The 26,085-nt window shown below is 30.1% G+C and overlaps 1 protein-coding gene across 1 annotated transcript in view; it reads right to left on the minus strand.

Moving 5' to 3' along the window:
* Positions 1 to 18,526, minus strand: part of LOC113366261 (rho GTPase-activating protein 21-B-like) — a 314,776-nt gene extending 296,250 nt beyond the window's left edge. Inside the window, exon 1 of the mRNA XM_026607840.1 lies at positions 18,476 to 18,526. Coding sequence (XP_026463625.1) covers positions 18,476 to 18,526 — 51 coding nt within the window. The remainder of the gene's footprint in view (positions 1 to 18,475) is intronic.
* Between the last annotated feature and the right edge of the window lie 7,559 nt (positions 18,527 to 26,085).

Genomic DNA, 26,085 nt, shown 5'->3' on the forward strand with positions numbered 1-26,085 from the left:
TGCCAATGGTGTGAAAAGGACCTAGTTAATTTTTTTGAAAAACAGCAAAAAAAACACATTTTTAGAATGATTTAATTAGCTGGGATTTTTATTGAACATAGTCAGATGCTTGTTTGTTTGATATGTGTTATTTGTTATGATATAATTGTTTTGGTTTTCACAATGTAATTTCTCAAAGTCAAATTAGATATTTGGGCACCGCTTTTTTTAATCTTCTGTTAAAAAAGTTTTAAAAAAATCCATTTCTTCATTTTGCAAATTGCAGATATTTTACAAACATATATTAAATTGATCTCTAACTAAATTATTAATGACCAATTAAACTTATGAATTTCATTTTGAAAAGAATGAAAATAACGTATGAAATCAACAACGAATAAACAGTATTATGAAAATATTTACCTTAAATCTGATTGCATTGAAGTAAATCAAAAGAGGCATCTCTACCAGAAACAAGTACACTAGAACTTCGATTTTTTTGGTTAACAAGGTTTAGAATAACAACCAATCGTTTTTAACAGTAATTGATATTTGTAACATCCCGTTACTATATTTGTTAATTATATAATAACAAGGTTGACAAAACCATAGATTTAAAATCTGTAGTACCAAATCTTTAATTTCAGGTGAATACAGACATTCCATGAATTTCTTATAAATTACTGTCCTTCAGAGTGGTAAAGTTCAATAATTTATATTTTACATCACTGTGTCATTTACAAAGCTACAATTTTTGGATATTTCACAATTCAATTTTTATTTATAAAAAGCATAGTGACGTCAGCCAGAACAGTTAATTCAATTTTTGTATGTCAGGTCTCATCCTCATTTCTCGTTTTGTATTCTGCAACACGGTCAGCACGGCCAGTAAATCGCAATCCATTGTTCGTCATAGTAAATATTATTTATATGGATGATGTCCAGTAGGTTGATGGCTTTCTACGTGCACGTTGTCTGGGTATTGATATATTGATTATATTTTATTATGTCTTTGTCCCAATATTATGTACGGTATAAATACATGCTAGCAATATTTGACGGAGAGGTGATAATTTTTGAAAATATGAAGTTCATACAGTAGCTGAGTTGATTATTTTCCCCACTGGCATTTAATTTTAAATACATACTGTGTATAAATATAATAAACTAATCGTATCTTGTTTTCCTATGTCACTATAATGCTGATGTCACGGATAAGCTGTTCCTTAACTTAAAAAAAAACTCAATGATTACAAGAATTGCCACTTATTAACTTCCCGTAGGGTAAGTTATTGTAATGGGCCGAAAATCGGAATTGAAAATTTTACATTTCTCGACGTTTTGAAGGTTTCTGAACGTTTTGGCATACCTCAGAAAAAATGGATGTGTGTGTGTGTGTGTGTGTGTGTATGTGTGTGTGTGTATGTATGTATGGATACAAATTTCCAGTCACGTTTTAGGGCGCACGGATCAACCGATTTGAATGGTTCAAAAAACATTCGATTCCTATTGATAGGGAAAAGAGCTGATTAGTTTTTGGCAAAGGCAGGTCCAGCCGTTTCGGAGATACGGAGCAAAGAGTGCAGAAAATAGAAATCGAATTTTTGAGGAGAACGGAGTATCCGATTTGAATCATCTAAAAAACATTCAATTAGTAATGATTAGGAGAAGTGTTATTAGTTTTTGGCAAAGGCAGGCCCAGCCATTTTGAAGATACGGAGCTAAATATGTAAAAAATGGCAGTTTTTGAGAGAACTAAGCGTCCGATTTAAATGATTCAAAGAACTTTCTGCTTGTCTTAACAAAATAATTGATTTTGGAAAAAAAAATTTTGTTCCAACTTTTTTTTTTTTTTAGTTTTTTGTATATCGAAAATATTTCAGATTTTATTTTAATTCTGACTATTAGTTCTAATATACTTTATAAATAATTTCAACTCTGCAATTCAGTTTATATAATTCTTTAAATATTAGACAATGTTACAATATTTATAATAATCTATTGAAACATATTCAGTATTCCTCGAACATTTCGTTACGGTACGGGAAGTTCCAGCAATTTGCCTTAAGGCACGATGCATAAATGCCTCAAGACAGAATTTCACTTACAGCTAGTTTAGCATTTATATTAAAAAATTAAAAAAAATTATAATAATAACAAATTTAAAAAATTAAGCCATAACAAATCGTTCAATTGATAAATTTTCTATATCCTTATTACTTTTTCTTGTGTGCTTGTAGTATATATAGGTACTACTGTTTTTTGCTACTAATGATGTAGAATTGTTTCAGATCCAGAAAAAACGCTTGAATAAAACTCACTTTCTCTTCGACATGCCTGTAATTTTACCCAAGTGTAAAAGCAACATTATTACAACTATAATTTAGTTTTTTACCTGTCATCATGCATGAACTAAAGAAGGAAGCTTCAATCTAGAATATAGAATTACTGATGTCCCTCAACGTAAAAGTTTAATTCATTACGGTTAGAATATAAAATGAGAAAATATTTTAAAAATGGCAAAATATAATTTACTACTATATAAACTCATAATTCGTGTAAAAAATTATAAACATCAAAATGTGCCAAATTGTAGAATAGATTAGATCGCATCGAAACGTACTATATATTTTTCCTTTAGATATACGAGAAAATTTTGAGTTTCAATAAGGGAAGTCCATTAATCACGTGAGTCAGATTTTTATACCCCCCCCCCTTCCCTTGGTGATATTTAAAATTACTTTATTTAAAAAACGTAAAATTTTGGAATTTTTTTAAATTGAGGTAAAAAAATAAATACAGGTTTTTTGTCAAACCCCTCCTTCCTCTTTAAGGCTCACGTAATTATGAACGCCCCCTAATTAGAATAATAGCATCAAGTCCAACTTTCGCAATTCAGAATATCAGAATTTCGTGCTTCTAAGTTTCGATTCAACTTGTATTATTTTTTGTTGTATTTTTAATGTAATTAAAGCTCCTAACTATCCATTATCAATATAAACACGTTTTAAATGTTCAAAGCTCAAAGGTTTACATTGATAAAATAATTAAATAAGCGCATATATATTAATATATTACATAATCCTACTACCCCGAGGCTTCAAATGTGTAAATGGAAGCTTATGATGCTTACAGAGGTATCGTCATTTTTTGAGTAATATGTCCGGGCCTGAAGGCAAATTGTATCCTGACGGTAACTTTGCAGTCTATTTGTACTATATTTTACCGCCATATATGTAGAAGTATACACATAACTTTTAGCTTAAGGTTGAAGATAAAATTGATAGACTTGCATCGTAAATGAAAGATTACAAAATTTTAATTTGAACCATATGCATTTTATCGAAAATTTTCGGTAAGCTACTCTTTGAATTTCTAATAATAAAATGAAACACGAAAGACAGCCATGCGCTTAATTTAAAATCAATAATGTGTTTTTATATAAATGTATGAATTAACTTAACCGAATATATCAACCATAATTCTTTTTTTTGTGAAATCAACTAAGATTTTTTCATGTTTTTAGTTTACTGAAAATTATTGAAATATTCGCGAAATAGAGTAAAGCGGAGCTTAAAGGTACGCGGGTAAAAAGGTTCACCACCGATATCTGAAAAACCAGTAAGGTTAAAAACTTTTTAACAACAATATTTGCAAGTAGATGGAATAAGATGTGTAATTAGGCATCACCTTGATTCTTAATATAAAAATCTGAATTATATAATAATTTCTTACAAACTTTGCTATCAGGGGATAATGCAATATTTGAAAATCTATAACAAAAATATTTTCTTTCCTTGTTAATTATTTCGGCTGTGAGTGAGTGAGTGAATATATCTTACAAAATACCAGCTCAAGGTTATTTACTGTGTTATCCCGGTAAAAATTGCACCCATGAAATTTATGTTTGCATTGGTGAATAATGTAACAATTTTTTTTAAATTAAAATGATACATTGAGCCCGTATACCCCTGGCCCTCCCAATTACCCTGCCTATAGGGGTAAAAGAAACCAGGTAGGTTACAAATTTTGGAAAAACATTTTGGTCAGGATTTGCAATATAATTGTTCAAAGTCAAATTGGACCTTTGTGCTCTGCCCTACCCTAACTAAAGTTTCAAAACCTATTCGACACAAGTCCCTCAATCAATTCATTTGAAAAACATATTGCCTGGTTTACAAGACTAAGAGACCTATTCTGCCGCATAACAGAAAAATGTCATGCCAAGGCCATGTTATGAAGAACTTTTCATACAAAATATTGACAAAAGCCATGTGGTTAGTGTACAATCGGGCGTATTTTTCAAGTTGTCAGATAGAAAACCTGACCTAGAAACCGCACAAATATTAAAAAAATATCTTAGATAACAGTGTCTTTCTGACTCAGCTCCATAAAATAAGAGTGACATTGCAGTTCAAGTGAAAACGCCGGAATGCACAGTAAATACATGACATTTTGACAGTATTTCAGTATGATTCAGTAGCTTAATGTATGGAAGTTAGAGCTAACATGGCCTTTGCCATAACATTTTCTGTTATGTGACAGAATCGGACCCAAAGTTTAGGACTTTAAACCATATAGTTAAATAAATTAAAGAAAAATGATCACATATGGAAAAATAACCATTCAGAATCCTGCAGGTTCATAGTTTTCAGTTCATGTATAACTAGCACTGTATTTGATTATAAAACTATTTCTAGGCAATAATTCTGATTTGCTAAAACGCACGTAAGAAGTCGCGATTGATAAAAGCAGTTGCACAACAGACTTACATGATTGCATTTACCCGTGCACCGTGCAGATCATATTTTGCGGCAGATCGTGATAGTGGAATAACAGATTTATAATGATGACAAATGATCCTGAACGGCTTGGGCATTCGATGTAGGGATTCATGCCGGATGCATTTTGAGAAGTATAATTCTCACCTTTGATCAGCGCGTATTAGGTGTGAAATCAATGCAAATCTCCGAAACGGATTAATTGTAAGCTAATTGTTGTAAATATCGCGATGACAATTTACCATTCAAGTAAACAGGTAATACACGTTTATGACTGGATTCCAAGCAATGACAATTTTGTTTGCTCGTATATCATCGCTTGCATTTTTTCATTTCATTAAATAACAATCATGACACAGTTTTAGCCTATAAGGTATTTTATAAAATAAACAAAACAAAAAAGTGTGTTTAAATGAGAGAAAAATCATAATTGCGATATCAATGCAGAAGGAAACGTCTATGGTTTAGTTTGATGTTGCTCAGACAACATCTTCTCAAAATTGTACTATATAATAAAAGCTTACCAGGCTTTAACAAGGAAAGTATTAGTTTGTTGTAGTAAACGTGCAAAACATTGTCCACCGAAAGTCAATCAAGTCAAATTTTGAAAATTGAAATCTAATTTCAAACTTTTATTCTCAAAATATATTTATTGTAGTAAGTTTTGTACAATTTGCTTAAGGGTACATATGTCTTACATAATTATGGGAGCGTCCATAAATCACGTGAGCCTTAAAAGGGGAGCGGGGTTGAAAAAAACACAAAATATCACTAAGGAGAGGGGGGAGGGAAAAATATCACATTATATTTATTTTCTATCTCAATTAAAAATAGTGGGTGGGGGTGGCATCGTGCCTTAAGGCCAAATTGCTGGAACTTCCCGTACCGTAACGAAACGTTCGAGGAATATTGAATGTTTTCAAATAGATTATTATAAATATTGTATTATTGTCTAATATTTATAATAATTATATAAACTGAATTGCAGAGTTGAAATTATTTGTTTAAAGTATATTAGAACTATAGTCAGAATTAAAAATAAAATCTGAATTATTTTCGATATACAAAAAATTTAAAAAAAAAAAAAAAAAAATGGTACAAATTTTTTTTTCCAAAATCAATTATTTTGTTAAGACAAGCAGAAAGTTCTTTGAATCAATTGAATAGGACGTTTAGTTCTCTCAAAAACTGCCATTTTTTGTACATTTAGCTCTGTATCTCCGAAATGGCTGGACCTGCCTTTGCGCAAAACTAATAACCCTTTCTCCCAATCATTACTAATGGAATGTTTTTTAGATCATTCAAATCGGATGCTCCGTTCTCTCAAAAACTCGATTTCTATTTTCTGCACTCTTTGCTCCTTATCTCCGTAACTGCTGGACCTGTCTTTGCCAAAAACTAATCAGCTCTTCTCCTTATTAATAGGAATCGAATGTTTTTTAAACCATTCAAATCGGTTGATCCGTACGCCCGAAAACGTGGACGAAAATTTGTATCCATACATACATACACACACACACACACACACACACACATCCATTTTTTCTGAGGTATGCCAAAACGTTCAGAAACCTTCAAAACGTCGAGAAATGTAAAAATTTTCAATTCCGATTTCGGCCCATTACAATAACTTACCTACGGGAAGTAAAAAAAAAAATTCAAAAAATTCATCAATTTTAATTTTTTTCTAGGTACTAAAAATACACGTAATGTTGTGTGAAGGAGGGGGAATAGGTAATTTTAAATATCACCACGTATCACCAAGAGGGAAGGAGGGGTCAAAAAATCCAAAGAAATCGCTCACGTGATTAATGGACGCCCCTAATTTCTTCGTTTAGAAGAATTAGAATATATATTCAATATTATAAAAACTTATAAAAAACAAAATTCAATTATATATGAGATATTTAAGTACGCTTTAAATTCTAAAAATGCCTTACACAAATTTAATGATTTTGAAAATCTTTATATTGCTGAACGTTTGGACGTTACATATAAGATAGAAATCGTGGGTTTCTATTTCCATTTCCATTTTTAAAATATGTATGTATAGTGGTATAAATGGAAATGTTGAAACTCTTGTAATAAAAGTTCTGCAATACAATAGTTAAAAATTTCAAAAGGTTATATTTATAATCTGACGCAATATGTGATATTTTCCAAATAAAATTTGAAGTAATAAGATCTTATAAAATAGTTTAAAATATCATATTTCTGATATCCATTTCATGCTCCCAGAGTTAAAATTATAATTCTGACTTTCAAATAACAAAAAGAGATAAGAAATATGAATAAATCAACAATGTTTTCGTCTAGTCAAATTTATTGATTTCTATGTTTGATTTTCCCTGTTACCTTTTTATGAAGTCATTAATTTAAATAACATTTCAAAAGTGTCGACGATAACCTGTCACTACACGTTGTAGAACGTTAGTAATTAATATTTAATCTCACCACAATGTCTCCTAAACTCCATTCTAGCAACTGTGGTCTGGTTCTTCAACTTCTTGTTAACAAGTTGAATCACCATATGAAAATTCTCAATTAGTTAGCAGCTCGACAACAATGTTGCAAATATGAATCATGTGAAATGCGAAAAATTCTAAATCTCAAGATCTTGAAGCTGCACGATCCATACAATTACAAAATATAAATAAAAAAAAATCAGCAATACCTTAAAGATTTCTTTCCCTTTTCACTATAATGGGTAAAACTTAAAATATTTTTTGAAAATTAAAGCAAAATACAGTAGAAAATTTTAAAAGCAGCCCAAGAAGTAAATCTATCCTAAGAAATATTACTGAAAATACTGAAAAAATATAATTTTAAACAGCAAAAATTTAATATAATGAAGTACAATTTCAAACACCGTCATTATAAACCAATATTCATTTTCGTTGGAAACATAATTATAAACTCTGCTAAAATTAATATAGGATTTAATTAAACAATTAAAAAAAACTCAATTATTAATTATTAATTATATTAATATTGAGAAGCTCTGACAGCAACCTGGACAGTTTCTAATCTTGTCCTACCTCAAATGCCACTCATTATTAACTATCAGTTGATCATGGACACGTATTAATAATCGCCGTCATAAGATAAATGTGTAAGTCATACATAATAACACGACTCATTGAATTGATTAAAGAAGAAAGTCAAAGGTGTAGACAAAAAATGATGATAAAATTATTGGTTCTTTGAAAGTCGACTATATATGTGAATTTCAATTTTCAATGCTAGATGTATCGATAGCGCTAACTAGCCAGTAGGCAAAACCTGCAGGTTTTGCATGATATTACAACGCTTAAGTCATATATAGCAACTTGTAGTTTTATTGAACGATTCATTTTTCAGAGAGCCAGAGAGAAAATATTCTGCTTCTTCATGAATAAATCCCAATTAAAAAAACATGCGCACAAATATACATATATAAATACAAGATGTAACCTTTGCATCTTTGAATACACCTAGCATGTATAGAATATACACGAATTACATTTTGGTCAAATCTAAAGTATTGAATTTTGCTAAGTTAATCAACCTGATCTTACTTCGAAGTACACAAAAGCTGCTAAAGTGCACCATTTTCAACATAATGTTAGATACATCGAATGTATATGTAATTGTATGAGAATCTTATACTTGCAAACGCTATTTTGAAGACAAATTTTATCATAGATCAATTTTCCCCTCTTATTATAAATATTATTAACTTAGTACATGAAACATCGATAAAAAAAAACTTCTAAATCAAATGCATAACAAGTGAGCTTTCTTTATTAGACCATGACATTTATTTCACTTCATACATATTATAGAAGTTATACCTTATGAACATAATTCCCATAATCATCCCAATAGTGTACAAATATTCAAAATTAACAATATTTTAGGTAGTAAACTTGGTTTTATGCAAGCACAGACCAGAATTCCACCAGCATTTGTAGGTACGATAATAACACAGAACCACGAAAAAAAAGTTGTCTGTATTGGGCAATAATAATGTTTTCCAATGTAGTTTTTTACCGCTGAACATGGCATGTAAAGTCAAAATAGAGGGCCAAACTACAAAAAAATGGAGAAAAGCCAAAAAACGAGAAAATTTCCGATCTAGTAAATATTTTGTATGACAAATAAAATCTCATAATTTCTGTCTTCTACTGACCTTATTAAGATATATTAAGATTTTTTTATAATTCAGCAGTAAATGTATTACATATTTACTCTACATTGCCCCTGTGTAATCTGCAACCATATTTGCAATGAAATATCTGAAAATGTGTTTGCAAATTATTGCTGTTAGAACATAAAAAAACTTAATAGAGCATTTAAATGAAACTCAATAGTGATTTAGGGTAAATAGGACCAGGAAACGACAGAAAAGATTTTAATTATCATGCAGAATTACCAATGGTGTTGTGCTAATATTTTTTTTTGCCGAAACGCTAAAATGAAAAAACGGTTCAAAACCCGGTTCTCATGTTTGTTCCGGTTCCGTTCGAAAATAAAAGAAACAAAAATTATTACAAAACCCATTTTGTGCACACATGTGTATGTTTATTACAATAATAGGAACATTTAATAAAAATTAGTTGAATGATAATTTATAAAATTCACTTATTAAATCTTTTTCTGTGTGTAGCGATTTTTGTTTTTTTTTTTGCCGAAACGCGTTCGGGCCCAAAAATGATTTGCCGGAACGGAGTTCCGGCGCGTTCCGCCTCGACAACACAACTGAGAATCACTAACATAACTTTTTGTGGAATTCTGTAATTAATACTATTAACTTCTACTAGCCCCACAGGTAATTTTATAGGTCGAGTAATGTAAGTTAAAACCAGAATGGATGTCAATTTTTAGTTATGCTAATCCTGGACGGAGGGGAATTCATGCTAAATAACTTAGATATGATTTTAAAGTAACAAACACAAAACGGTTTTTAAAAAAGATCATTTTTTTAATCAGAATTGGACCTTTGGATTATATGTATTTTTTTTACCTTTGATGTTACATTATATCTTATTTTTCGATCTGTATGATTTTTTCGCTTTTGAGCCTTACATAAATATATTTTGAGCCGCACAAAATTTTCTTCATAACTAAATTGAGAAATTAGCGCTTGCTCGTTCATTCTGATTTTGCTAATTTTTGTGTAATTGAAAATAAAAATTCAAATTTATTACTGTAAGAGGCTATTTTAACCCTCATGTGAAATTTCGATTTTTGGCAATTTTCTCATTCATAACGCATTGACTCATATAAGCATACTCGTTTCCTTGTAACATAACATATTCATTTTCCGATATTTCATGGGTAGTTGTACTTTTATTATCAAGTGCTTTTTAACTCCAGGACAAAAGATCTAAATCCGGGACAAATATTGCTTGTAGAAAAACCCGGACACAAGTTGTAAATCCGGGACTGTATGGCCACCTTAGTAAATGGTGTTAAGGTGACGTTAAAACATAGTTTGTATCACTCCCAAAATGTTAAGTCGCTTCAAAACTTTCTTGTTACAATATATAGAGTAAGAATATAAACAAATAATGATGCAGCTAATAAAAAATTTGCATCGTCGTACGTCTTTGAGTGAAACGTACAGTTTCGAACGGTTTAAGGAATTGCTAAAGTTTGTACAGAAAAACCGTGGACGAATGAGCAACACAAGAGGTGAGCATCGAATAAAAAAGTGCGAAAGAAACAAAACAAGAATTAGAAAGTCGCGCAATAAAATCCAACCGGACGACGGGCATCGATCAAACAAGCAGTGGAACCAAACGCGACCGCGGCGGCGAAGCCATGCGAGACGGAAGGCAGAGTCGCATAGAATTAGTAGAAACACGTATGCAGATTTGGAAACACCAAATATTAAAACATGTTCAAATTAAAAACAAAGTAATTGAATAAATATATTCATAATAGTATTAGGCAAGTGCAAACTGATTTTTAGCACTAAGCGGCTAGAACGACTGGCAATGAACCAGAGGTTCCGGGTGTGATTCTACTTCGAGTAGCCTATTGTCTAGCAATTTTCACTTTGAATTATAGATAGCAATATGTTTCCAAGTGAAAATAGCCCTCGCCCAGCATTGCTGCACCAATGAAGATATTCGCCCTATTACAAAAATTGTAATAATAATTCACCATCCGGAGATGGAACAACTGTTTTAGTCGCCATCTGCCGAACAGACTAGTATTAAGTCGAATTAGCACAACAGTTTATAATACTATTAAGTTCTGATTGCTTTTGATTTTATAATTTTTGCATCCCGTAAAATACATCCAATGACAAATACACTGTGATCAAACACATATGACAGAAAATACCGATTGCTATCAGCGGAGACGAATTATATTTAAGGACAAATTATATCACATCTTCGCTATGTGGTACATTACATTACATCTAGCCTATTAATTGTATCAAATTTTCAATAAGTAGCAGTTGCAGTATTTTTGTTAATTTTATTTGACTATCGATCTGAACTTGAGTGCCCAATAAGTTACTGTGCTTATTTGATTTTAGAAGGCAACGGTTATCCTTAACTCTATTTAATGAAATTGTTATTTCAATTTCTGTAATACTGATGATTTTTTTATTGATGCAACAATGCTGGAAAAAACTGTTTTCAAATGTAAACATATTAGCTATAATAATGAATTATTGTTGACAACGATAACGTTTAATTCTAATCCGAAAAGCGATGATTCTCGATTATATTGGAACGTTCTTTACATTTGGTCAAAATATTCGTTCATAATTTTACTAGTTGTAACCAGATAATTTTTGATAACAAGAAAACATTTTAGAGAAAATATTATTGTCGTCTTTAACAGTTATCTTTAAAATAACTAAAAATATAAAAAATATATATGCTTGAAAAACCAATGCCAAAATATTATATTAATTAAATAATAATAATTAAATATTTTTAGTTTGTCTACGTGCTTTCACCCTAAGCTCCAAGTACATGTAAAATATAAAATAATTTAAATGAGAAAAATACTATGAGACGTTTTTTAACAAAAAAAATGCAGATGAGAAAATATAATTGCAAAATCAATTAAATAATTCGATCCTGCCTGCAGGAGATCGTGCCCATAACTAAACTGGTGGGAGGATGAATCAGGAAGACTAACTCGATCGACAATCATAATTCCTTATATGACAAAGAAGACACTTATGTGCGGAAGTGGAGAATGTGATTAGGCAATAAAATATACGGAATTGTGTTTTTATTTGTATTGCTAAATTAATAGTAAATATTCGCTAAATACTAGAGCTTTTGTAGCATTATTAGTATTAAAATCTGAATGTAGTATCGAGAAAATTGTTAGTATTCCGATACGGCTAACATTCAATCCAAATTCTTTAGATCACAATGAATCTGACCCCAAAGATCTGAATGTAAACGAGTTTTTTTTTATTTATTTTTCATAGCAAGCTATACAAAGTACATTCAGCTACATATTGTTACAGTTATATATTATTTGACTGCGTGAGAAGGATCGCTATCCTGCGATAGCACCTTCTTAGATGTTATGTTATATTTTGTAGTGAATCATTGCAGATTCTTTTTTTGAGACGCTTTGGTGCCAAAGGCTTGAGCAGATCTAACGCTAATACGTTTGGATGACGACTTAGAGGAGCTTTGTATCTGGTGCAGTAAAGACTAAAAATGTAAACGAGTGATTTAAATTTATAAATTTTAATTCAAATGATATTTAAATAGATTTGCAACTAAATGAATTATTGTCAATGTATTTATTCCATTCTAGCACTATTTATTTAGCGGTAAGTAAAAAAAATAGATTGTAAGAAATTGGGCATCTGGTTCAATTTTTCATCTTCTCGATCTGATTCACTTCGATTGATTTGAAATTGAGGGATTGACGAGTCTAGACCGAACAACTGAAAAATCTACTCAGTCTCTGCGAGCATCGCTGATCCTGTTACGAAGCTCGATGGTAATATAACAATAACGTTACCGTTATATTACTTCGGAGGTAAAGGAAAGTCGATCCGCCTGAGTAACTGCAAATATATATATATATATATATATATATATATATATATATATATATATTCGCAATTCTTTTAAATAACCATGTTGATAGTTTTAATAAAAAAATTGAACTGGTTCTTCTATGAATATAGAGCAAGCCCATAATGCTACAAAAGAAGCATGTGAAGTGTTGAAAAACATCATTACTGTATTTAATTGATTTACAGAATAATTTAAAAAAAAATTAGATGTATTATATTATGCGAATGATTTCATCAATACCTTAGATATTATAGCTCAAGATAATAATTTAATATATTGAATATTGATAAATTTAATTGGCCAAAAATTAGCAATATGTGTCTATTAATGTATAAATAGTAATCTCATCTACGTTCGCTTTTGTCATTTATACATTTTCTTTAAAACCCCCATTTTTATCCAAATGATAACAATTATATGAATATATTTTAAAATTGAGAATTAAATTGTATACTTTTAAGTTTATTTTAGAGTGTAGGGAGGCTAAAGGCTGGTTGCAACATTTTTTTATAATTAATATATCTTGAGATCAACTGATTATATTTCTATGAAATAAAGATGGGTAGTTTCTGTAACTATTTCTCTACCAAATCAAGTAAAAATAATTCCTCAAACGTTGTTCATTATTTCATAATTTATATTTTCTACAAAAAGTACGGTGTTAGAACTTACCCGCACTTGGGGCTAGTTTTACCGTCTATCAAGGCAAGTAGCAACGACAAAAAACTACATTAATACCTCTTATATTTAAGTAAATTGACTTGTTTCTAATGTATTCTTTTCATAAAACAACACAAACTATAATTAATACAATTACAATATATAAAGTTTCTTATAATATATTTTTTATCATAAAACAACATACAATTATTACATAATATTATCATAATACAAATAAAATATATAGTGTTTCCTCTGATACAATTTACATTTTCTCACATCTTACAAACTATAAACTCCACCTAATTTTTTGTACTTGAATCTGTATATAATTTTTGTATGTTACAACCAGCACCAGGGTTTTGTTTCAACTAACCCCAGGTGTGATTTTTTTTTAATTAACCAAAATAACTATTTAAACAATTTAGCAATCACAAAAATTGTTACACATTATCATAGATTGATAAATTTGGAACGAGATAAAATACATAAAATTTAAAATTAGTCAATAATAGCTTAACCCGAAATTATATGATAGACCAGGGCTCACCCTTAGGTAAGCGGTTAAGAGCGACGGGACTTGTATGAGCGAGGTCCCGGGTTCGATACCCACTTCGAGCAGTGTTGTCAGGCAACAGTGGCACCGATTTTCACTTGGAAATATAGATAGCAATATGTTTCCAAGTGAAAATAGCCCTCACTCGGCATTGCTACACCATACTCGCCCTATTACAGAAATTGTAATAATAATTTATCATACAGAGATGTGACAATTGATTGAGTTGCCATCTGTCAAACAAACTAGGATTAAGTCAAAATCAGCACAATAGCTTATAGGACTATTAGGTTCTGATTGCTGTTAAAAATAAAACAAAAACTAGCTGTAAGTGGAATTCTGTCTTAAGGCAATTAAGGCATCGTGCCTCAAGGCAAATTGCTGGAACTTCCCGTACCAAAAATTATTATTTTTTTAAAAACGATTAACATTCTTGAAAAAAAAATTACTTTGAAAAAATAAGATTTTTGAGAAACTAAATTGGACAAAAAATTACTTTTTTTTGAAAAAAAAATTTTTTTTTTAAAAAAAAATTTTTTTTAATTTCTTTTTTTTGAAAAAAAAATTTTCTTTATTTTTGTGGAAGATCTGAACTTTTTTTCAAAGCAATCGTATGCTTTAACTGCATAGGAACAAAATATAAAGCGCGTAAGCGCCGCGCGCGCTTCCAACGCATAAGCATTGGTACGGAACCCATAGGAATGTTAACAAAATGTATACTTATTGTTAAAATCTCTATAAAATATCTGATGATTGATGTGCATATGTCTAATGAGATTTTTGACCGCCGAATGGCTCATTTTTTTACTTTTCCTCCATATCTCCGAAACCGCTAGACCTACCTTCATGAAAATTTTATCGATTCTTCATCTTGTCAATACAAGTGAAATGTTTTTTGAATTATTCAAATCGGACGCTCCGTTCTCTTAAAAAACTGAGTTACCGTTTTCGGCACTTTTTGCCCCGTATCTTCGGAACGGCTAGACTGCCTTCGCGAAAAACTAATCAGCACGTCTCCTTATCAATACGAATTGAATGTTTTTTGAATTATTCAAATCGGTTGATCCGTGTTCCCGAAATCGTCGACGAAAATTTGTATCCGCACATACATACACACACGTACATACATACACACACACATACACACACATACACACACACACACACACACACACACACATACATCCATTTTTTCTAAGGTATGCCAAAATGTTCAGAAACCTTTGAAACGTAAAGATATATAAAAATTTTCATTTTCGATTTTTTTGCGATTACTATAACTTGCCCTACGGGAAGTTAAAAAAACAAAAAAAAATATTACAGATCAATGTTATATCACCTGTCGAAAATAACGCCACTGCACAATACTGCATTTTGCATTGGCCTGCGGGACAGTAGCTATGATAACATTATGCAGGACGGTTTACATGTCAAATCCAGATAAAAAATATTTTAATATCTTCTAAGATATAAGAATTGAAAAATGCCTATTACTAGTTACCCCCGTTACATATAGCCCCTATAAATAATTAAGGGAATTCGATAAATAATGTATTGAAATTGGCTTTCAATTTATTCCTTCCAAACGAATTTAGAGTAAATGATTGAGTCATAAAGTTGCATAAATGTGCGCCTGCGGCGCGTCGTGTGTCCGAAAAGCTACGCGGTGCAGCTTGATGCATAAACATTAGGAACCTGACATTCAAAGAAATTTGACAGGTGAACTAAATATTACTAAAAGAATATATGTTAAAAGAATATTTGAGGACTTGCGCACATTAAATCTAGAGTAAAATCAAAGAACCAAATTCGTAATTTACCTCAGAATCAAACTGAACTTGAAATACCAGGATCGAAGGTATCAAATTCCCAATACATTTTAGAAACTTGATATTCGCTCACGTCATGGGCGTACAAATATTTACAAAAAAGAGTTCGATCATTAATTATCGATGTTTCTTTGATTCCAACGGCGGGCTAGTGGCGCCCCAGAATCTAAACCGTTGACGGACGAGCTAAACATTTGGGACGCGCGTTCATGCGTTATTTGTTATTAGTTTAATCGTGTTTATAACAAAATTTCTTTACATAAAGTTTACTGTGCAGCACCAGCGTTGGTAACTGCTTACGTCTCCGGTTGAAATAATGAAAATCGACAAAATAGGTATATTGAGGTGAAAGAAAAATAATTCACATACTTCAAATTTCCAAAGAATATCTGGAATTAATATATAGAAATAATTCGTTCAGAATAAACAATTTTTTATAGCAATCAGAACTTTTAATAGTTTGTTGTCATGACTTCATGTTGCCAATCCAACGATTGTCCCAAATGATTAATGATTTAATTTTAATTTAATATACATACCCAAGTGTTATTTCATTCATAACAAATATTTCTTTTGATTTAACGATTAAGTTTTCCATGATTATGCAATAATTTGCATAAGGCGCTGCCCATTTTTATAAAAAAATTATAATTATTCAACATTTTGTAGTAATTAAGTATTACGAAATGTGGAAAAATTATAAAAGTTTATCGTCAAGTTAAGTTTTATGATATTCCATTTAATTATGAAGAAAAGTCTGACCGGTCTTTACCAAAAAATTATTATCTCGATTTTCAACTTGTATGTATGTATGTGCGAATGAAATTTTTTATCAACGATTCCGGGAACATGTTCAAACAATTTGATTCAGTGTAAAAAGTCGTAATTTAGTTTGTGAGAATATGCAATTTGAATAATTAACGACAAAAAATCTACCGCACGAACTCTCTCTCTCGTATATCAAACTATACATTGATATCAAATATTTTAAATAATAAAAAAATAAGTATTGGTTATATCACAATTAATTATAATCAATAGAAATAAAATTTAATGATCTAAATTAAAATATTACTGTTCATGATATATGATCTATAGACGACAATTGCCTTTATTTTTAAAAGACAAACCCATAAAACAACCAAATAAAATTATTTTGATATGTTAATCATAAAATCAATTTTGTCCTGTTTTTGTTTCAAAAGCAATAAGAACTATTGAGAACTACTAGTCCCATAAGTTGTTTGTTTAAGACTTAACCCAATGTTTCAACGAAATCAATATATCTCCGCATTTATTTGCGAACACGCAGTAACGCAACAAAAGAGAGTTAAAATCTTCGTCTGTTACCAGGTCTATTCTTGGTTAAGTATCTCCACAACAAGGTTTGAAATAGAATGAGAAAATTTTCCGTTATATTTTTTAAGAAATCATCTAAAACAATATTTAAAAAAAAAAAAACAAAAAAGACAAAACAATATACTAGCAACAGCCTTATATAACGTCCTTACGTCGAATAAGTGATAGTCCAAAAAATGGCACAATTTTTAATAAGGCAATCAGAATCACCAGATTTTTTTTATATCTCGATCTATTTAGAAATGATGATTAAATATAAATAAATAAGCATTGCGTTATAGAACTTTGCCTTAAAATGAAGTCCACAAGAATGGAATACTCTTGGAATGATGGTAATTATTTGTGTTTGAATGTTTCTTTTTTCTTAATTATAATTATAAATACACTACTTGATCAATTCCAGCTGATACCCTTTGAAGAAACCTTGATTTTTCTTAAATCGAGATAGGATTTTCTGATATAAAAAATTGAAACTATTAAGTAAGGTTAACTGACCTTCGCATGAACCAAAGAAATTTAACAATTGATACCTATCACATATAACCTAACTTAATTAATTACAAAACGATTTATTATATATTTTAGAGTTTACGTTTATGAAATCGGTGCAGTAATTTTGGATGGAATTTTCTGTTTTCAGATGCTTTCTAATTCTCTAGTTAGGTTTTAGGAAAACGGCTCTGCACGGTTCAATGTTATGCAATTCAATTTTAATTAGTTATCAAAAAAATCTTATAAATAAACATATCGTAAAACTCAGGTTGAATAGAATGCCTTTAAAACATCTGTTCTGTTAAACCGGCCGACGCAAACACTTATGAAAAAAATGCAATCTAAATATAGAGGCTCAGAACATATATACCGACTGTATAAAAATAGCATACCTGTTGTATAAACGCAATGAATCATGGTATTATTTCTGTATCATTTAATTACTTTCATATAGATCGATGTAATCAATTACTCTAATAATTAGAAACTTTTAAATAAATGTATTTTAGTAGATGTTGCAAATAAACAATATAGTTCATTTTTGTAACTTTTCTTTCGCGCAATTAAATGTGGCTATTCGTACTATGAACCCGAGTTATAAACGTAAAGTTATATATAAAGTTGAAATACTATAATTATCAAATTGGAGTATGATTACTTGGAAAGTAGACAAAGCATAATTTTGACCTTAAATTTATAGATATAAAAAATATAGATATTTCAGGGTTATTCTTTAAACAAGCGCAAACAGCGAAAAATTCTCACCTGAATTTTCTGGCTGAGCGGCCATCCTTGCCGTGATCCGTCCTCTCCCATTGCACCTGAAATTGTAAAGAATTATTATTAGATACGAAAAAGTAAATTAGAAGTTTAGTTTAGAAGAATAGGACATTATTGAAATAACTTTAAAATATAACGCTGAGAATAATATGCAAAAAGAATATTATTACTATTAAGAAATTTATCAAGCCACGCTAAAAATTTAATTCAAGGAAAACGTTCAACAATAAAAAACAAATATAAAATAATGTTAGAATATTTTTATGCATTTGTAATACATTTTTATTGATTTCCCGTGGCTAAAGTTATAGTAATCTATAAATGAAAAGTTTCAAAAGTTTTCGAACACTCTGGCGTACCTTAGAAAGAATTTGAGGTATGTATGCGCGTGTATGTATGCTCGGATACAATTTTTCGTCCATGATCTCGGGAATGATAAAAAAACATTTCATTCGTATTGTCCGGAAGGTGCACTAATTAGTTGTTGTCAAAGACAACAGACAGTCCAGACATTTTGGAGTTACAGAGCAAAAAGTACAAAATATAGCAGATTTTTAAAGAACGGAGAATTCGATTAGATTTAATTTTCGAAAAATAGTTAAAACAGATACCATTTGGTGTTCAAAAACGGTCATTGGACATATGTACATCATATTATCAGGTATATTATATTATGTTAGGGGCCGTTCAAGTATTACGTAAGCACCATAGGGGGGCGGGGGGTTGTCGATTTGCTTATTTTGGGTTGACATGGGGGGCAGGGGAGTCTGGATGATGATTACGTCATAGGTAGTATTTTTATTTTTTTACATTAATTGCAAAATGTTTACGTAAGCATGGGGGTAGAAGGTAAGAGCTTTGCTTACTTTTGCTGACAAGGGGGATGGGGGCAGGAGTAAATAATTGTAATAAATCTGCTTACGTAATACTTGAACGATCCCTTAGATCTATAAATAATAGTTATTTAAAAATATTTAAAGGATTTGTTATTAACCATCGATTGATTTTTATTAATTATTAATTTAAATTTGACTCGAATGTATATTAGCAATCTTCAAAGAAAAGCAAGTGTAACCCAATGAATGAAACTTTAAACAACCTGTTAAATAAAACAAAAATAATATTTATAATTGAATATTTCTCATAATGAAAATTGCATTATGTTGTACGTTATTTCAATATGTTCAGCAAACAAGAAGAAATACTACGGTTTGCAATCAGGCATAAAGGAAATTGACGTCCCATCACAATCAACTGGCAAAAAACCTTTTGGCAACTAACATCCCACGGAGGCTAAATAGAACACACCCGCTAGAACTCTTCAATGTAGATAAAATTTTAACTCATATCTATTTTATATTTTTTACTTTTTTTTCTTTTGACTTGTAGGCAACCTTTATTGAAATGTACTGTGTATTTGAAGTAGAAGTAGCACTGTCTACTTCTACTATTGTCATTTACATATCATATGACATTTAACTAAACATATTATCTTCAGATTTTCTAGAAGTAAAAGGACAGTTGTAAATTATATTGTATTAGGCATCAAGCAAAAACCACTATGCGCATCATCATTTAATGAAGACTTTGGGCTTGGAACCCAGACAAAATATGTAATCCGCTTGTAATTTGCCGCAGAATCATGTTTATCTCTCGCGCGCTATCGGTGTACGCTGCAGTCACAGACATTGTACCGATGACTTTATCCATTGCATCTCTTCAAGAATCCCTGACATATTAAGACGTCAGGCTAAAGCTGTCTTTCTGTACAAATTGCTCGACTTCCGTATTCCTAGAGCATTCCTTGCTCTAAGACATGATGTGAGAAAATGAACAAGCGTAACGGAATGAAATGATTTGCGATTTTCTCGCGCGAACATCAACTAACGCATACATCCCGACCAAAAGCTCAATTCTGGAAGTAATAACCAAATATCACATCCGCATGTAATACTTGACAAAGCCTGACTGTGAGATCCAAATTTTTTGGATTGGCTTACGTAACCATATAAGAAAATTTTTAAAAATTAGTTCACCACTCAATTAAGATTAAAATGTTTGTGTTGTCTAGGGTTCGGTTACGTACCAATAGATAAAAAAAAACTATAAATTTGGCACAAAAAAAATTATAATTAGTCCATTCACATAATTTATAGGGCTATGTGCTAATATACAATAGATTTCGAACATTGTCCAATATTCATTACTATTTTATGTGGAGCATATATATTGTGAAAACTAAACCAATTATATCACAACAAATAACACATATCAATCAAATAAATATCTGACTATGTTCACTAAAACTCCCATCATTGTAGAATGTTTTTTTTGCTGTTTGTTTCCTAGTCCTTTTTAGCCCATCGGCCGGATTTAATGGGATGACCAGGGGACAAACAAGTCTAATGCCTAATTTTTAATTTTAACGAGTTTTTCCAAAAGAATATCTACATTATTCAATCAATGCAAAATACAAATTTCATTTCTTGCATTTCGTCAGGAATATTAATCGGCGGAGTTGGAAGTAAATCAAAATTGTTTTTTTTAACTTAATTTACTTCTTTAACTTCCCGTAGGGTGATTAGGCTGATTAGTAAAGAGCAATGAGTGCAGAAAATAGAAATCGAGTTTTTGAGAGAACGGAGCATTCGAGTTGATTGATCTAAAAAACATTCAATTAGTAATGATTGGGAGAAGTGTCTATTAGTTTTTGGCAAAGGCAGGCCCAGCCATTTCGAAGATACTGAGCTAAATGTGCAAAAATGGCAGTTTTTGAGAGAACTAAGCGTCCGATTTAAATGATTCAAAGAACTTACTGCTTGTCTTAACAAAATAATTTGATTTTGGAAAAAAAATTTTGTTTCAACTTTTTTTTAAATTATTATTTTTTTCAAAAAAAATTTTTTTTGTGTATCAAAAATAATTCAGATTTTATTTTTAATTCTGACTATAGTTCTAATATACTTTGAACAAATAATTTCAACTTTGCAATTCAGTTTATAGAATTCTTATAAATATTAGACAATGTTACAATATTAATAATAATCTATTTGAAAACATTCAGTACTGGAAGTTCCAGCAATTTGCCTTAAGGCACGATGCCATACACCCCACTAGTTTAATTTTATTATTTTTTTCGTTTTATACACCTTTGTCACGTTAAAGGTTCAGTTGGTCCTTTCCACCCCAACCACATGTAAGCTTTTAAAGAGGTTATATAAAAAAAATCCATCTAGCTTAGAAGTACCAATACGTCTTGTAAAACAATTAAATGACGTATACTCATTAATTATAATAAGGTCTATTATATACAACCAAAAAACTAACAACGAAAAAACAAACAAAAATACTTTTGTTATGGATTTTGAAACACTATTGTATATCTCCTAACAGTAACGTTGTAAGAATCATGGTGATATTTTCCCTCTACTTTCAAATATTGTTGCTAATAAATTATTCCCCGCGCCCCCATCTCCAATTAGTTTAGCTAAACATAGTGAAAGCATGAAAATAATTAAATATAAAAGTGAAGAATACATAATGGTTATAACAATATAACAAGAGCATTCATTCTTAACAAGTATCGCAGATTAGTGTTAGATTAAATTAATTAATTCTAAATATCTAAATGATAAAACATTACCTAAAGCTTTTCACAATATTAAAATTCTGTATGATTTATCTGAGCAACCTGTCTATCACAGTTACTCGAATATAAATGATGGATCAAGCAGACAAAAATTGTGTATCGGCACAAAACATGAGATGAAAAAATGTTCATCTATCTCGTAATCAATCAGAAAATCAACGAAAACGGTACAATCGTAACTGTAAAATGCATGGATAATGTGATACTCATTTATAGTGTCTTTATTAAATTGTTCGAATAAAAGAAATTTATAGAATTTAAAAAAAATCGTTAATTTTTAGATACTTTTTTATAAGGATTCAACCAACATACATAAACAGCAAAATTTCATTTTATCAGGAACTAACTGCAACAGCAATAGGATATCTGATGTAGTAGGTACATATATGTATATAAACATTCGTAAAATTAATCATGGAGGAAATAAAAACCATCAGGGCAGTTAACCAGCAAACAAAATGAATAATTATAATGAACAGCTTTGATTGTAGATACTATTCACATTTTTAGGTTAAATTTACTATTTGCCTTCACACCTTTTACAGTATGTACTGTTATTTTCAATGCATTTACTAAATATCTTTTAGAAATAAAAACAAGCCATCAAACAAAAAATGGTAATTAATTAGGTTTAAAACATTAAAAAAAAAGATATGGAAAATTATTGTATATCATAATTTTAGAAAGAAGACAAACTAACCGAAATGAAAGATTCACCCATATTACTAGATATAAGTAGAAAATGTAAGTAATTCTTTAAGAATAAATAATAATCATCTTTATAATAATCAAATATCATCATTTACTATTTACAAAAGATAGTCAAAACCAATAAAAATGCTTTTGATTTTTTTAAACCAAAATCATGGTTAAAAAGTACAAAATTTAACTATATAAGTAACGTTCTTGTCTTCATCTTTCAATAAATTAAATTTTCTGTGAGTCTGAGATTTTATACATTTTTTTTTATTTTCACCATAAATCAGACCTAAAAGCTCATAAGCTGTCGATGATATTACAAACCTATTGAAAAAACAAATTTTAAGCCTATATTAACTTATTGGCCAACAGATCTTAACAAAATTCCTGATCTAATAGATCTCTTCATAACTGAAGGCGTTAACGATAATTGTTTAGATATCAAATCAAATTTAGATTTAAATTTCGATCATTCGCCAATTATTCTGCAATATTCTATAACTACAGTAATAAATCAAAACTTATATTTTCTCACAAATAAATTTACTAATTGGCCATTATTCCAAGAGATAATTGATGACAAAACTTCTTGCGACATACCTCTTAAAAAATTGATGCATTTTATATTAGAAGGAAATCCAGAGGTTGTCCGTTTCCTAACAGTAATGATATATTCAAACTTACTGCAGCCATATGATGAAGATTTATTTTACTTAGAAACATTTTATTCCAAATTTTCAAGTGAAAATGCATCAAGTTCACTTATAACAATATTTACTTCCAATTATTATAAATCAATGTATTAAATTATTACAATATAAATTCAATGAGACGAGACGAAACATCGAAGTTACCCAGCACGCTACTTTCAGACTTGGAATGTTAACTGCAATCAATACGAATAATAAGTTGATACGACCTATTCGACCTCTCAAGAATTGCCGGCAATCGTCCTTAATTATCAAGCAGAATTTAAATTGTGTTGAAATCTGACATTAACGTATTGTGGCGATCCATCCAGTTCAGAGATGTAGGGCAGATTAAAATATTTGTTTACTTTTATTACAGTAATAATTGTAGGTATATTATTAAGGCTGCAAATAAAGATAAATGAGACCTGAGCTTTAAGAATAAAATACATGGGTAATTAATTTGCAAGAGCCAATGATTTGCATGGTTATTGAAATTAAACCATTATTTACTATATGTTGTGCTTCTTGTGATTATAAATGTAAAAATGATGAAAATAATATTATAATATATATTATAATATAGTGCACAAGTGGATAAGTGGGTGACTCTACAACCAGTAGTTGGTGAATAATTGATCAACCTTAACTTCTCATTACTGATAAAAGTAATTGCAATATCCGATTAGGGTTAAAAAACGAACAGTATATAAGTATATTTTACAAATCTTATCAACTATTACTTTCAAATAGCCGATTTTACACAACTATTCAAATTTTATAATTCGTGCCCTAAAAAGTAGTGAAAACGAACTTAACCACTTAGTCACTGGGATGTCAGATATAATCTATATCCATATAGATTCGCTACTTATTTTACTACGTGTTTATGCATAAAATAGATTTTATTTATTTGGAGAAAATGTATTATTGATAAGATTTTCCAATATGGATATTTAAATATAATTTGTAATATTTCTCAATTGAAATTGCGAAACCATCTTGATTCGATCATGAAAATTACAATACAGCGTCCAAATGAGGTAAAAAAAATCTTTGCAAGTAGTTTCAATTATCTTGAGTGCAACTTATGCGCAGTCGATCACGATTATGTTACTGACAGTAATGAATGATTTATGGCATCGTAATAACATAGCTACTATAAACTAGAATGAATACCAATTTTATCATAATTTCATAGTTTACAGCAATATAACAAAATGGACAACAAATGCGAGGATAATCGGTAGCAGGGCCTTTTCACTTAGAACAAAATGCTCGTTCAGAAGGAATACTTAGGGGTCCATTTGTAGTCGCACATTTGGCGCTAGTGAGCCGATGAAAAAGTATTTTCAAATGTTTTATTTTGGTTAGTAAGAAACGTCAGTGTAAGTTTACAAAATGGCGATGCTTGTTCGTTTGTGTTTCTATATTTATTCATCAGAAATTGCTCTCAAATGCATAATCCTTTGACAATATGAATAGAACAGCTTCAAACTCATATGGAGGACATAATTACTACATTACTAGGTAGTGCATTGACATATTAGTCTAAACATAATACACTTTAAGGAAAGAGGTCAGTTCTAGGAAATTGTGTAAGAAATCAAGAATACGCTTTTACAAGAAAGACATAATACATGATTATAAAGCTGTTCCAGCTGTTTAAAATTGGATTACCACTTCACACGGATCTGAATATACTTGGGAGAAAATGAATTGCTTAAGAATGTCAAATTTTACACGGGATGATTATTAGTTAATGAGAGTTAAGAATGACAGACGATGTAATGAACTAACACTATAATGCATTATTCACTAAATTTCAATACATATTTATATTAATAAGTAGAAAAAAGTGTAGAAGTTATTCCAGTAGATTAGATGTGATATATATTATATATAAACCGGTGTATTGCAGTGTATTCGTTGATTTATATTTCGATTTGATTGTATATTTATTATAATATAATATTATCTAGTATATTTTTGTTATTATTGTATTATTACAAAACATAATAGGATTGTAATACCAAATTTAGTTTCGAATACCCGTGCATTAAAAATGATTAATTTTCATTTCAAATTTTGCGCCATTAATTTGAATGCCAAAAGCAGCGCCATCACGTCGAGCGGAGGACCCTTTAAGTATTCCTTCTGAACGTAAAAATCGGGCGAGAGAAGCGTCTATATGAACACGGGGTATTCTAATATTGTCTAGGATCGGTAGCCTCCTAGATGTTGTGTTGAGTGTTGTATTATTTAAATCTATATATCACGGCGTTAGAAATAAGCGATTATAGAGATAAAAACTAAGTTTTTTTTTTGCAGAATAAACCTTGAACTATTTATTAAATAAGATTTATTTATACAGCTTGTATTTATTTAACCAATATAATAACTTTGCATTTGCATCGAGTATGCATTTGTTAAGTTTGTTCACGATCTCTGTGCCATTATTAAAAATAATATGAAAACAATAAATAAAAATATAATAAAATTTATAACTGCCATACATCATTCACGAATTATATATCAACACCAATTGATTAAATATT

Source organism: Ctenocephalides felis, unplaced genomic scaffold (genome assembly GCF_003426905.1).
Source record: "Ctenocephalides felis isolate EL2017-DRISC unplaced genomic scaffold, ASM342690v1 CF-g0.4_SCAFFOLD_01170, whole genome shotgun sequence".
Lineage (NCBI taxonomy): Eukaryota > Metazoa > Arthropoda > Insecta > Siphonaptera > Pulicidae > Ctenocephalides > Ctenocephalides felis.